The 14606-nt window shown below is 42.9% G+C and overlaps 1 protein-coding gene across 6 annotated transcripts in view; it reads right to left on the bottom strand.

Annotated features, from left to right (window-relative positions):
* tnrc6c1 (trinucleotide repeat containing adaptor 6C1) overlaps window positions 1-14606 on the bottom strand; it is a 56040-nt gene that overhangs the window by 7899 nt on the left and 33535 nt on the right. For 4 of the 6 annotated variants that reach the window (XM_054758598.1, XM_054758603.1, XM_054758602.1 and 1 more), the window contains 14 exons: window positions 10816-13359; window positions 9762-9956; window positions 9396-9562; window positions 9231-9308; window positions 6880-7098; window positions 5379-5522; window positions 5162-5281; window positions 4949-5032; window positions 4534-4774; window positions 4290-4451; window positions 4026-4202; window positions 1728-1877; window positions 1354-1464; window positions 653-871 (listed from right to left, as the gene is read on the bottom strand). In XM_054758598.1, coding sequence (XP_054614573.1) covers window positions 653-871; window positions 1354-1464; window positions 1728-1877; window positions 4026-4202; window positions 4290-4451; window positions 4534-4774; window positions 4949-5032; window positions 5162-5281; window positions 5379-5522; window positions 6880-7098; window positions 9231-9308; window positions 9396-9562; window positions 9762-9956; window positions 10816-13359 — 4611 coding nt within the window. The remainder of the gene's footprint in view (window positions 1-652; window positions 872-1353; window positions 1465-1727; window positions 1878-4025; window positions 4203-4289; window positions 4452-4533; window positions 4775-4948; window positions 5033-5161; window positions 5282-5378; window positions 5523-6879; window positions 7099-9230; window positions 9309-9395; window positions 9563-9761; window positions 9957-10815; window positions 13360-14606) is intronic. The other 2 variants (XM_054758599.1, XM_054758601.1) reach the window with 2 other exon arrangements.

The following is a 14606-nucleotide window of genomic DNA, read 5'->3' as shown; positions in this document are numbered from 1 at the left end:
AACTGGTTAGCTTGCGGGCCGCACAGTGGTGCAGTGGTTAGCATGTTGGCCACGCAGTCACAGTCAGGACATCAGGAAGACCTGGGTTCCAATCTCCGTTGGGCATTTCTGTGTGCGTGCGTGGGTTTTCTCCGGGTACTTCGGTTCCATCATAAAAATGCCTCCTTAAAAAAAATTTGACCTCACAAATCGCTCAGAGTTATATTTGTCTCCCGCCGTGTCCCTGCACACTGTTGCCTCTCTCATTCCTGTGTATGTAATGAAGATGCTCGCATCTTCAACTGTGACGGAGCGCCGTGGCCATCTTGTTTACCCGTGTTCCACAGCAGAAGTCACTGTTAAAACAGTCTACTGCTGATGGGGATGTCATACAACTTCATGTAAAAAAATCCTAACCATCCCTTTAATAATAAGGAAGGTGAGCCCATCAACACAAGCGAGCTAATATGCAGAATTTATTTATAAAGTGGTACCAACATTAAGGTCAACAAAACGAACTTGCCCACCGCAAACATCCACCCAACCCAATTTTCCCATCTGGAAAACAAAAGACACATCAAGATGCAGAGCCTTCGTCCCGACAGTCAACACTCACTGAGACGTTTGGTCATCAAAGTAAATACTGTACAAGCAGAATGGCGCAAAATTGTACCTGTAGTGTAAGAGCTGCTCCATCCTTGGGACAAGCCCAGAGAGTTCCCTCCCCATGTAGAGGATGGCTTGGTGTTGGTGAGACCAGGTGGAGGGCGGGAGGGGGCTGTGGTGCTGCTTCGGGGTCCCTGTGGAACCTTCCACATGTCATGGGACAGAGAGGCCTGGCTGTGGGAAATGGGACCTGGAGACCAAGTGGACTTCATCTCTGACAGTTTACCTGCATGGGAAAAGACAGGATAAAAAGGGCTAAACTGGAGAAACATATGAACGAGAAGCTCCTGGAATATCTGAGCTTAATATTCAATTTATTTTCTTTTTTTTTTTTTTTTTTTTTTTTTTAATTTTCTAATTAAAACTTACTTGACCACCTTTATGCGCCACATGTTAACAACAGATCGGTAGGTTAAACAGTACAAATAAAAGAACAAGTTATGCTGTTCTGTTTTCCCATGCACAAGCTGGAGAAAGGGGCGGAAGTCATCAACACTACACTCGGGGGTGAGCACTGAAGGAGAGGAAAACTGGCAGGATGGCAAATCTAGTGAGTCCTATTTAATCAAATGAAATGGCTTGACGAGCAGAACAGGTGTTCTCTCCAGTGAATAGTGAGATATTAGAGACAGGGGAAGGAAGGGATAGTGTTTTGCAATTGTTTATCCACCGCAACACGGGGGAGGGGGTTATTGGTGAACCATGTACCTGTATCATCTGTCTCCGGGGACGACAGACTGAATGAGCTAGTGTAGGCACTGACTGACCAATCAGAGGAGGGAGGCAGAGCCTCATTCTGAGATGAAGTGGGAGAAGAGCCTGAGCCGATGGCAGCGCACAAACAATAAGACAAAAACAAATAGGGGAAAATAGCAGAGAGAAAATGGAATAAAGGAAAATGCACTGGAAATGATAAGATTGAGGACAGAAGAAAATTGCAGAGAATAAACAATGATTGCAGAAGCAGTTCTAGTCAGAAAAATGGACGACAAAAGAGTAAGAGGAAGACTCGGTGGCAGCACTTGCAGTACACATGGACCACTTGTTCACCTATTTCAGTCAACAAGTAATATTTCACTCACCTGCACTCCTGTCTCGCAGCAGGTATCGGTTAACATCTTGGATGTTTGTGTTGATTGTGGGCCCACTTGGGACGCTACCCGGTGTCATGTTAGGGTCGGTCTCTGGGTCGATATTCTGGAGACCCTTCCAGGGTACACCGGGGCAGAACTCTGCAAAAGATTGCAAATGATTCTATAATTACATATTAGTTTATAATTAGTTTATAATTACATATTATACATACGGTAATCCCTCCCTCCCTCGCATATATTTGTAGTTAGAGCATAGAAAACCTGTTTAGGACCATCTAAATAAACATTAACATCATTAGAATTACCCAATATAGTAAATTTAATAAGAGTAAATAAGCCATCTAAGACATAAATAAGACTCTTGCTTGTGTGTGCTGCTATAAATGTGTTCCCCAGGGGAGTTGAGTGGACAAAAAGTGGCGTTGGGGGTTCAGACTTGACTTTCAACATGGGCTGCCTTCAAACAGCGGTTTAAGTCGCCCTTCTTGAATTCCTCTCGGCACTTGGTATTAAGTCATTGCAGACGTCATGCAGAGGCCACTTGCGTGGATGTGGGAAGAGCGGAAGCGATAAATGGAACGCACCTGCCCTTGTTCACTTTCGGCTCCACCAATAGTTGTTGGTGTAGCACTATACTGCCTTTTATAAATAATAAGAAATACCTGCTGATTATTATTTTTAAAATTATTATCATTTAATAAGCCCTATTTGTATATTACAATTCTTTTTATTTACACCATATCTACAGTAAAAATTAATATTTTTACTGTAGCTGTCATTATGGGTTTTGTTCATAAATTGTTTGCTCTGACATGTTGCCACTGAAAAAGTAGTCAAACAGAATAACTACCTAGCTCATTTTGTGCATCTTCTTCTTCCTAGGTGGTAAACCACCAGTGCTTGATGTTCATTAGTGCCACCGCATGAATGTGTTTTTCTTGCACCACTGCAATGCACTGTGGGCAATATACAACTCTCGGGTGACCATCGATGTTGACTCACTCCCTCAGCCCTCTAAGGGTAGATCTCAACAAGTTCACTTCGGCTTTTTAGAGAAATGTAACGACACTTATGATTGCAGCGGGGACTGCCCCGAGGGCAAGTGGCAAGGATAAGTCAACGAGGAGGACTACAACAGCAGCCCATATTTTTATTATGGACTTTTGTTAGGGATTATTATTCTGTTGAGAGATAATTCAAACCTGCAATAAAGGCCTGTTGTTCCGACGACCAAGTAACATTACTGACACCTAGTGACTAGTGTAGAATACTACATATGAACTTTATGCCTTGTAGCTCCACACATGGGAAGCCACACACGGGAGGCGATGACAACATGAACTGGAAATCTCATATTAAAAATATACACAACATAAGGTGGCGAAAATACCAGTATTTGTCCTTGATTAAAAATCACTCCATACCATTTACTGTTCTCTGGTATTACCATATCTAGCTAATTGTGTGGAGATATGGGGTAATAACTATAAAAGTAATCTTAATTTGCTAAATGTACTGCAAAAAAGATCAGTTAGGATAATCCATAACGCCGCGTATAGAGAACATAGAAACCCCCTATTTCTAAAATCACAAATATTAAAAATTTTCAAACAGCTAAAATTATACACAAAGCAAACAATAACTTGCTATCCAAAAATGTAATACAATACCTTTATACAAGAGAGGAAAAATATGATATCAGGGAAAAATTAAACTTAAAACAAAAACCCACAGCATTTCAGTATGTGGAATCAAATTATAGAGCGGATTGAGTAAGGAACCCAAACAAAGCACCAAGATGAGCGATTTCAAGAAACAATACAAACAGTTGATGTTTCCAAAACACAAGGAAGAAGAGTTTTGAACCACTGTGTACAAAATGCTATGTCTAATCTCTACAATACTCATTACTCTTCATTCTTGTAAGTTCATTGTTATCAGTTATGTCTACTTCAACTGATTATTATTTATTTATTATTATTATACTAATTATGTAATTATAATTTATAATGATTGAGGAAAAACTTTTTAGCAATTATATTACTACATTGTTATATGACCTTATCATTTTCCATTGTATCATTTTCCCATGTATTAACTGGTAAAGGCTACATTGGAATACAAGAAGTGAAGAAATATATTGCAACTGATGTGAAATGGACAAGGAGTAGGATTAAATAAGCTTTGCTTCTTCCTACTCCTTTTGGACATGTGGAACTCTGAATTGAACTATGTGATGTATTCCATTGTAACTGGAAGAGAAAGTTTAAGAAAAGTGTATGGTACCTGGTGGCCAGTTGATGTTGGTCCCATTGGCCATCTTGTCACTGCTGCCCTTCCCCTGCCCCCAACTGTCTGGGGGCACGAGGGGGCTGGAAGGAGACTCAGAACTGGACATCAGACCATAGGGGCTGTAAGAGTCATCCAACTGAGGAGGCTTACCAGGCGGACCCAGGTTGGTAGCTAAAGGTGAAAACAACAGGTTTCGATGTGACTTTTGAGTAGAAATGTAGAAAACTTAAATGCTTCTCCTTCTTGATTGTTCCTCACAGTGCTTGCTCAGGTTGGGCTCCAAGGGAGAGGAGCTCCCAGAAAGGCTTTCCATGGGGTTGGGGTGTGTCCACTGCGACAGGCGCGATTGGGGCTGGGGTGGGTCCTTCATAGACAGACCCACCTCCATGCAGTTTACATTCATGTTTGTATTCAATCCAGCTGATGAGAATGACAACAGATTTCACTGCACAAAGTCAATAACAATGAGTGAAATTCACACAACAGGTCAGATCCCACTCACAGAGAGAATAGGGGCTGTAGGAGTTGGGAGATGACTGCGGCTCTTTGGTCTGCAGGTCAGGGAGGCCTGGAGCCTGGGGGTGCCCTGGAAAGGAATCCAGGCTGGATTTGGTCCCGCCAGGATGTAGGCCCGAGTGGGAATGGGGAGGCTGCTGTTGCTGCTGCTTCATAAGCAGAGCCTGGGCCAGCTGACGCTGGTGCTGTTGGATCTGCTGCTGCATGTTATTGATTGTACGTGCAACCTGGAATGACATCAAGAGTGCCAAAAAGTTTGTTTTTTGTCTTGCATCTAAAAGCTCAACCATCTGGGTTGTTTTACACTTTTTCTTTTTTGTTTTGTTTTACACTTACTTCTTTTTGTGTGAAAAACATTTGCAGGATGAGGAGTGAAAACGAAGAGTAAAGTGTGAACTTACTTGCTGCTCTTGCTGTCGAATGGGTCCAGAAACGTTGCGCTGCGCCTGTAACATCTGCTGCTGAATTTGTAAACGCTGGTAAGCCTGCAAATGAGGCATATGCACAGTTTGAGGGTCAATTATAAGAGTATTTGTCTTAAGTTGTTCATTGTCACTTCTTTAAGCCTTCAGTTGATGAAAAGGGAACACATGCAGTAAATAAAACGAACTAACCAGTTGCAGCTGGTAGAGTTGATTCAGAAGGGTCATATGTTGAGGGTTTATTGGTGAGGTTAAAAGTGCAGGATTCAGACCAATGTTTTTTGCTGCAAACTGTAAGAGCTGTGCTTGAACCTGAAAATATTACAATTTTTGTGTGAATGCAGTGTGCTAATGTGTCAAAGTTAGCAGTCTTGAGTGATGCATGAGTGTAGTGTTTATCTGCTTGTACCTGAGGGGAGAGAAACTGAGGCACTTGAGCACGTAGACTAGGCTGAGAGGAGCTGAGAGGCGGCACTGGTGGCTGAGGAGGCGGCTGAGGCATGGCCCGGGCTTGTGCTGCTCCACCACCACCAAACATTCCACTCTGCATCTGCTGGAAAAACAATGAGCGTTATTAACACACTTCATAAGAAAATTACAATTAGCAGTATCTTTGTTCTAATACACTCTGAAGCATACTGTACATCAAATAGGGATGACATGCTCTCATTTATCTGGGCAGAGAACTGTAACCACTTTTACCCTCATCAGGCTTCTCATTCAACAAACAAATGGACGGCAAGTTGACAGAGAATTTCTAAAGTCTCTATTACCTAACATTCTCAGAGAGACCACACTAGAAAAAAACATGGTCAAGGTTTCCGCTACATGCAATGGATCGTGGCGCACCACCAGGGCAAAGTAAAAGCCGCCACACCTTAAAAATGAGTTGTTTTTACGTGAAAATAATGTTAAGCAATACATTGTATGAATGTACATAAATGCCATACCAGTTGTGCCTATTATGGCGATCGCGAAGGTAGTGTGGGTCTATGTGTCACTCACATGTAGATGTCATATGAAATCAGTCACCTGACATTAAGCCCCACCTCCTGATTCAATCTTGTGAAATGCTAACCGGACGTAATATACGAGCTGTGTGTATAATGAACGCTACGTAGCTATTTTGACTGACATACTACTCAGGTTATGTACACAACTTTTAAGGAATTATGTGTGAATGTGACATATTCATTATTAGTATTTAATATAGTAGTTTCCAAGTTTACCGGTTAGACTTTATACATATGTTATATGTTTTATAGTAAGAGGTAGATCATTTTGATTTGTAACTTGCATGCTGAAAAAGTGCGTGCACCCCAGAGATACATGTACAATGTACATGTATACTACATAAATACATAATACTGTACATAAATACTCATATTTATCAATATACTAAATATATATGTTCTCTATATATACAGGATATAGCAGGAAGTACATCTTTGGGACATGGTCATTTTGAAAGTAGCCCGTAGGCTGAAAAAGTGTGAGCACCCCTGTGCTGTATAGATACATGTCTTGCCTATAATTTACATATTGACCACAATTAGTTTGAAATAAAATATCAAATCAAATCTCAAATATCAATACCAAATATCATAAAAATATTTCACTGCTCTTTATTTTGAAAAACATGCACCGGAATCGCCTGTCTGCTCTGTTGGAAGATAAGGAGAGGAAGAAAAGGCAGAGAGAAAGGTATTTCTTTTTCAAGCCTATGAAAACGACCCGAATGTTGACATGATTACCGACAGTAAATTTAAATATAAAAAAAATGCTACCACAGCAACACAGCAACAGCACGACACAGCGGCAGCAGTCCGCCTCCCATGCAGCCCACGACCACAGCTTCAAAAAATAGGAGAAACCTTGGATATTATTCATATGACGTTTTGTAGACTCACTTTATCCATGAAGGGTGAACGGGGGTCCGCTGAGGGTTCTTTGGAGAGAAGTGGAGGCCGAGGGCAGCTCATGGGTTTGTGTATGAGTCCGTTGTTGTAGTCGTGGCCGGCGAGTCCCATCCCTCGCTTGTCCAGTTCAGTCTTCTTCTCCAGCAGGGCACTCATGGCCTGGTCCAGGTTCATGTTGTTGCTCTTCAAAGCCTCCTCTGCCGGATCCCTCTGGCAAACACATCAGAAATGCATCACTGATTGACTCACAGACAAATGAACAATCCTACATCTATTTTCAACTGTATCACGCCAGTCCCAAAACCTTACATTTAAAACAAAACCTAGTAATGAATGGTTGCAGATGACCACAACGTATCCAACAGCTTGTGAGTTTTCCCATGCATTCCAATGCACATTCACACCATTTAAACTGCAAACTCATACTGTTCTACCGCATTCATTCTGTTTAAGCGTGTCATTGTTTCATTATACAATACTGTATTACTACTTTCATCTTACATTTTACATTTATTTTACTTACAGTATGTACTGCCAAATATATAGTTTGTAAAATTTGAGTCTATATCCTAAAATCATTATACCAAGCAGAATAACAGACCACCGTGCCACCCTTATTGACAATATATTTACCAATGACTTTGATAATAACACAACTAGTGGCCTGTTAATCACTGACATCAGTGATCATCTTCCGATGTTTATAATTTACAATGAACATTACAATAAAAGACAGGTGGAGGCTAAAAAGACTTTTCAAAGACGACGCACAGAAGATAGCGTCAGCGTCAGCCCCGTCAGATGTAGAACAAAAAAGATGGGAGAGTGTCTACAGTGATGTGGATGAAGCATATGATCACTTTCTATGCAATTATATGGAGCTCTACGATAAGAACTGTCCCTGGCAAGAAAAGTCCAAGAAGAAAAAGAAAAACAACCAGCCATGGCTGACAAAAGGACTAAAAAAAACGCCTGTAAGAAGAAGAATACATTATACTGGACATTTATCATTCAACAACCTAAAGAAGCAGAAACAAATATTATAGAATCAGAGGATTAGTTTTGAATTGGGTCAAAAGCTACCTAGCAAAGAGGAAGCACTTTGTAAAGCCACTGTCGTTTGTATCAACGACAGTTGTAAAGTGACAAAGGACTTAAAGTTGGTATTATTGGCGGATGATACCACTGCCTTTTGTTCTGGGGAAAGCACACAAGAACTGATTAAAAAGGGTCAAGGATGAAATGGTCATATTAAAGACATGGTTTGATAAAAACAAATTATCCTTGAACCTAAGTAAAACTAAAATAATGCTATTTGGAAATAGCAGAAAAGATATATACAATCAAATACAAAGAGTGAAAGAAAATACATTTCTGGGGATCATAATAGACGAAAAAATGAGTTGGAATTCAAAAAACTAAAATACACAACAAAAGGTGTCGAGAAATACTTCAATATTGAATAAAGCAAAATCTGTTCTTGATCAAAAATCACTCCACACACACTTTACTGTTCTTTGGTATTACAATACCTAACTTATTGTGTGCAGATATGGGGCAATAAATATAAAAGCAATCTTCACTCACTCAATGTACTGCAAAAAAGATCAGTGAGGATAATTCATAATGCCGCGTATAGAGAACATACAAATCCTTTATTTTTAAAATCACTGATATTAAAATTTGCTGATTTAGTAAATTTTCAAACTGCTAAAATAATGCATAAAATTAACAAGTTGTTACCTAAAAACATCATACAGTATTTCTCTTTCGGAGAGGAGAAATATGATCTTAGAGGAAAATTAAACTTAAAACTTATGTGTGAGAACAACGCTGAAAACCCACAGCATTTCAGTATACAGAATTAAATTATGGAACGGATTGAGCAAGGAACTCAAACAATGTACCAAGACGAGTGAGTTAAAAAAACAATACAAGCAGTTGATGTTTGCACAATATAAAGGCAGAAGAGTCTGGAACTTGCTTTATTATGCTTGTCTTCATCTAATTTATTAATTATTATATTTATGTTCTGTCATGCTTGTTTTTATTTTTTTATTATTTATTCATTATTACACTGATTATATGGAATTTTATTATATGGAATACAGAAAGTGAATAATATGTACTGTACAAGATGTGGAATGGATGGGGGTAGGATTAAATAAGATTTGCTTCTTCCTACTCCTTTTGGACATGTGAAACTGTGAAATGATTCATGAGATGTATTCCATTGTAACCTGCATGCATATTCAAATAAAATTAAACCAAAGCAAACCAAATATAAAAACAAAAATTGTGAATGTTTATGGGGTAAAAAAAACACATCTATATTAACACACCGGGAAGCCCATGTCTGTCAGCTGCTTAATGAGACGATTCATAATCCAGGCATCTTCCGGCTTCCCTGGCACCTTCACCTAAGAGAGAAAGGATGAAAAATATTTAAAAAACATCACAAAAATATACATTTTTGGTTCAGATTAGTCTTGTATCCCACTTCATACCTTTTGTGGGACCTTTTTGGATGTGTTCCCCCATGAGTTTGTGGAGGAATTGCTCTCTGGAGAGGCTGTGCTATTCCACATGTCCCCCTCCTCGGCATCCCACTGACCTCCAGAAAGCATCAACTCCTCACCTCCGCCTCCCCATCCGTCTTGCATAGGTTTGGGGGCTGGATGGAGTCACCAGACAAATAATGTTAAAAAGGGCAACAGCGTTTTTTGCAATGACTATATAAAACGCTCAAACATTTGTTGGCCACTAGGGGTCAGGATGGATGTGTGAAAAACGACCATACTAATGTGTTCCTGACTCATCTTGAGAAAAGGCAGTACAGGAATTCTGCAAAAATAGGTTACTATATTATTTACCAGGTTTGCACGATGTAGATGTCATTGCTGGGTTCCCTCTGCTATAGTTGTCTGGGTTGCCATCACCCCAGCCTGTGGAGGCCCCAGTTGGTTTCCCCCAGGCAGATGTCCCGTTGTCCACGCTGACTGGTGAAGGTGTATTTTCTCCCCATGAGCTTTCGGATTTCACGTGTGAGCTCGGTAGTTCTCCCCAACCTGGTGGGCACAAAAAGACAATAGATTGTAAACAGACAGACGTATTTGTTTACATTTTGTTTTCCTAGTTTTGGTACCTTAATTGATATTAAACACCATAAACCTAATTATTCTCAGCCACACAGGGAGCTAAAACCTGTGCTTGGCTTAGTACGATGGCTAACAGAAGGGGAAGATGGCCATTTAAGAATTGGCACAAGACTGGTCAGTCTTGGCATGAAAAGGTGAGGCACTGTCTGCGGGTCTTTTGGCAGTGCCAAGCTCAGTTTAGTCCAGGGACAGAACAAGACCTCACGGCTGCTCCAAAATTACAGTTAATATACAACCAATAGTGTGACAGGCCACAATTAATAGCGGTGAAGAGCTATACATTCATGCAACATGCAATTGGCTGAGCCACTATCGAGTCAGCATGCAGGGTCAAGTGTGAAACAGCAGGGGGCAGGTGTGCCAGTGCTTTCTCCCTTCAACTGTTGACAGATGGCCCCCCACATAATAGCACACTTCCGATCGGCCTCAAACTGTTTGTGGCAATTTTCTTTTTCTTCAAGGCACTTTTCTAAACACCATTCTTGCGCTTCCTTTGGCTACCTCTAAGGTTATGCCATATGACGTGCCAGACATGCTCAGTGTTGTGTAATGAGAGGAGCCACCCTCAAACACTGCACTGCTTTATCTCATTTGGATGGCTAATTAGATGTAAATCCAGAAAGGGCAAGCAAGGTCAAGATAATACCTTTTAGTACATCAACAGCTTGGAGCTTAAGAGCGACCTATGCCAACTACCTAACCAGCTTGCATGTTTGACACATTTACTTTAAACGGTTAAATAAGAGCAACTGGGAAAATGTTGTCTTACCTTGCGCTATCAGGGTACCCCGGTTGTGGGATGATCCCGACTGGTGCTGCACAACAGGATCCATGGGCCCACTGGTGGGACCTGGGTTTTGGGAATTTTGGGTATGATTCTGTAAAGCTGCAGGTGGTCCTTGATAACCGTGATTGTGTGTATTATGGGGATGGCTACTGTTGGGACCCGTTGGGTTACTGCCTCCAGTAGGAGCTTTCGCTTGGGACATTCCGGGATTGTTCCTGTCCCACAGGTTGACGGATTTGTTGTAGGTACTAGGATCACCCCAAGCGGAGGTCCCGTCATCGATCTCCATCTTGCGTCGAATTGAGGGCGGAGAGGGTTCTTCCCACCCTGTAGGTTCAGCTGAGGACTCCTGTTTACCTCCGCTCCATCCCCCGCCCTGCTTGACAGAGCTGGAGCCACCCCAAGAGCCCATGACCCCTCCGGTGTTACCACTGGGCCCATCCTGAGATTTGCCTACCCAACCTTGGGGAGGGCCACTGGAACGCTGACTAACAGGCTCTCCCCAGCCCCCGTTTCCTCCAGCCCCGGACATCCCTGGCGGCCCTGAAGGAGGCATCCCCCAGCCTCGAGCAGTTTCTTTCCAGCCACCTGTTTCTCCTTCCCAGGTAGAGTTGGGTGGATTCTTTTTGCTCTCTTCTGGTTCTCCCCAGTCATTTGCAGAATTGCTCCCACCGCTATTGCCCCAGCTGCTGTGGGATGCTTTGGGTTGCTCTCCCCAGCTCTGGCATGTTGGCTTGCTGTGAGAATCATCCCACCCTGTTGACTTCTCTTCTCCCCAAGACTGACCACTATTCTTGGGCATACTGGAGGTGGGCCCTGCTTTTGGTGGATTCCCCCAGCCACCAGCACCACTTGGGGGCTTAATGTTGTTGGATGGATCTCCCCAACCAGAGCTGGGTTGATTGGTAGGAGCAACATTTCCTGCCCAACCGGAGGCTCCCTGAGAAGCAGGCACCTCATTTTTGCTTCCAGAGTCAGTTCGAGGTGGACCCATGTTAGTACTGGAGGGCCCCTGGGCATCGCTTGGAACAGTTGGAGAGTCCCAGGATTCAGCGGCAATGTCATTATTGGTTTTAGTATTGTCCATGTCCCAAGATGTGTGCTGACGTACAGGGGTCTGTCCCCAGCCAGTATTACACAACACCCTGGGGTCTAGATCCTGGGCAGGCAAAGGAGGAGCGGGAGTATCTCTTGATGAATGGTGTTTGGACCTCGAATGTCCTTCCATGCTGTCACTGCTTCCTTCACTGGCACCAGTTGTGCTCACAGCTCTACTCCAAGAACTAGGTTGTGTGTCATGGGGAGGAGAGCTGGGGCCATCCCAACCTCCCTGGGCCTCCTCAGTGTGCTTCTTGCCCCAGTCTCCACTGGACTGTTCACTCCAGCCACCAGGATTTCCTGAGCCACCTGCTCCATGGCCCCAGCCAGAGAACTCCTTAGATGAAGGTGCCTTTGTTTCACTACCCATACCCCAAGCAGATGTATTATCTTCTCCGTTGATTTGCTTGCCCCCTGATGGCTGTTGACCCACTGAACTCAGGCCTGCAGATGCATTGCCCCAACTAGGCATGTGGCGGATGGGGCTAGGCTGTTCCTGCTTATTCACGTGATTTGGTCCATCAGTTTTAAGGTTTTGAGGTTCTGAACTGAAAGACACATTTGTGGATGGGGAGGGGTGTGGCTCTGATGCATCAGAGGTCATTATGCCTCCCCAGGCACTGCCAATACCCGAGGAGTTACTGTTAGTGTTGGCTCCAGTATAGGTGCTGGTCTGGGATGGTATAGGGCCAGTGGGATTACAGAAGTTGGGTGTCAGTTGAGGAGGTGAAATGATATTGGCTCCCCCTGAGCTGCCTGCCCCCGCGCCACTACCATCATGGCCCAACACAGGCCAGGCAGATGGGTTAGCATTGGGGTTCAAGTTCAAGTTACAATTTGTGTTGGAGGATGATGAAGAGGCCCAGCCTCTGCTGCTGCCTCCTCCTGCTGGACTGTCATTTTTTCCTTCACTGCCTACTAAGGACTGAGAGGGGCAGTTGGAAGGTCCAGACCCAGAACCCCAGCTTCGATTGGCTGCAACCTGGCTTGAGTGCATGTTGGTTCCAGTATGATTGGCAGGGCTGAGTCCAGTGTTGGACTTACTGCTTAGGTGGTTGATAGGAAAGTGGCCAGTCTGGCTATTGGCCCCAGTGGCCATACTCGTAGTACAACACCAACCACTATTATTACTACTACAACTACTACTACTACTACTACTACCACTACTACCGTTACTACTAGTACTACAAGTGCTACTGCTGCTGGTCAGATGACCAGGGTCAGTCTCCAAAGCGCATCCTTCTCGAGGGGCCGTCTGGCTGAGAGTAATAGAAGGCCAAGCCTCCGTGTCCTCCTGGACAACGATCAGTTGATCACCGCAACTTGTATTAGAGGACGTTGCAGCACTTGTGGCACTTCTGTCGGCTGGCAGGTGTCCCCAGAGGGGATTATCATATTGGGCTCCCTGGCTGCTCTGTGGAGGCAGTTCTGTATAGGAAGAAATAAAATGAACAGGAAAATATGTATTAGAAAGAGGATGTCGTCATCACGCTCACAGAGATCTTGCAATACTATGACAACATGCAGGGACTCTACTTCTCTCCTTAAGGAGCTCTATGAATGAAACAAAAACAATCACTCAAACTCACATCTAACAACTTATCACAAACAAATTAATGAATGAAAATACAGTATAATTTTCTTCCAGACATGACAAAATGTGAATGTTAACTTTGTAAATGCATTATACAATGTTGTTTTAAGCATTTAAGAAAAATGAACGGTTAAATTGGTTTGTTTTCTTTTTGTAAATTCCAACTGCAATCACAATTGACAATATAAAGGTAAATTTCACATCATCAACAACTAAGATGACATTGCTACACAAAAAGCAGATGAGCATGCACTCCACATAGTTGCCTTCTAGGTCGTCAGTGGTTGACAAATAATCACACAAATGCATTCTGAAACAGGATCAATGACACAAGCCACAAAGCTGACCTCTATCTACCAGCAAGGCAGTGAAGTCATAATGTCCAATTGGCATGATGCAAGACTGTATCAACACTAGTCTATCTGCGTTTGCAACTGCATCTCAAAGCAAAACCCAGGATTATTTTCTCCTGCAACCTTCTGGAACAAGCTTCCTGCAGTTGCAATGCTCATTTTGATTCAAAATAAGCAAGTTTTGCGGTCATGTTCAATGCACTGATAAACCCAACGCCACATCATCACTGATTTCAACTGTGGCTGCTGCAACTGTTTACATGGCCCTTTTGCAGGTTCAGCTTGCACGCAAAGACGAGCTTGCACATCTACATTTAGGAAGCAATCACATTGCACAGAGCATTGCCTTTAATTCCAGCTTACTTTTACCGCTTGCAAACTAAAGTAGGGAGAGCGAGAGAGAGAAAGCAGCAGCGTGAGTGTGAGGGGGAAAAGAGGGCACTGTGTTTCTGACACACAGCACAGTCTTTCTGTAGCGTCACTCCACTGAGAGGAGCAAGACCGCCATTTTCTCAGTCCTGAATTTGAGCCAAAAAGCCTCCGAGCTCCTTTTTTTGCCTGCACCATGTAAAAGCATGCATATCTCAGACGCTACGACATACGCAAAGCAGAAGTGCATGTCATCAATGCACTGTTGCTGCAGCTTTGCCTTGTTAAAGTGCGTACATGCAAGCCAAAAATACAAAACCAAAACAGAGGAGGAATGGAGGAAGGAAAAGGAGAGCGGG

Source organism: Dunckerocampus dactyliophorus, chromosome 18, assembly GCF_027744805.1.
Source record: "Dunckerocampus dactyliophorus isolate RoL2022-P2 chromosome 18, RoL_Ddac_1.1, whole genome shotgun sequence".
NCBI lineage: Eukaryota > Metazoa > Chordata > Actinopteri > Syngnathiformes > Syngnathidae > Dunckerocampus > Dunckerocampus dactyliophorus.
The sequence above is the reverse complement of the archived record's forward strand: the minus strand, read 5'-3'. Positions and strand labels throughout refer to the sequence as shown.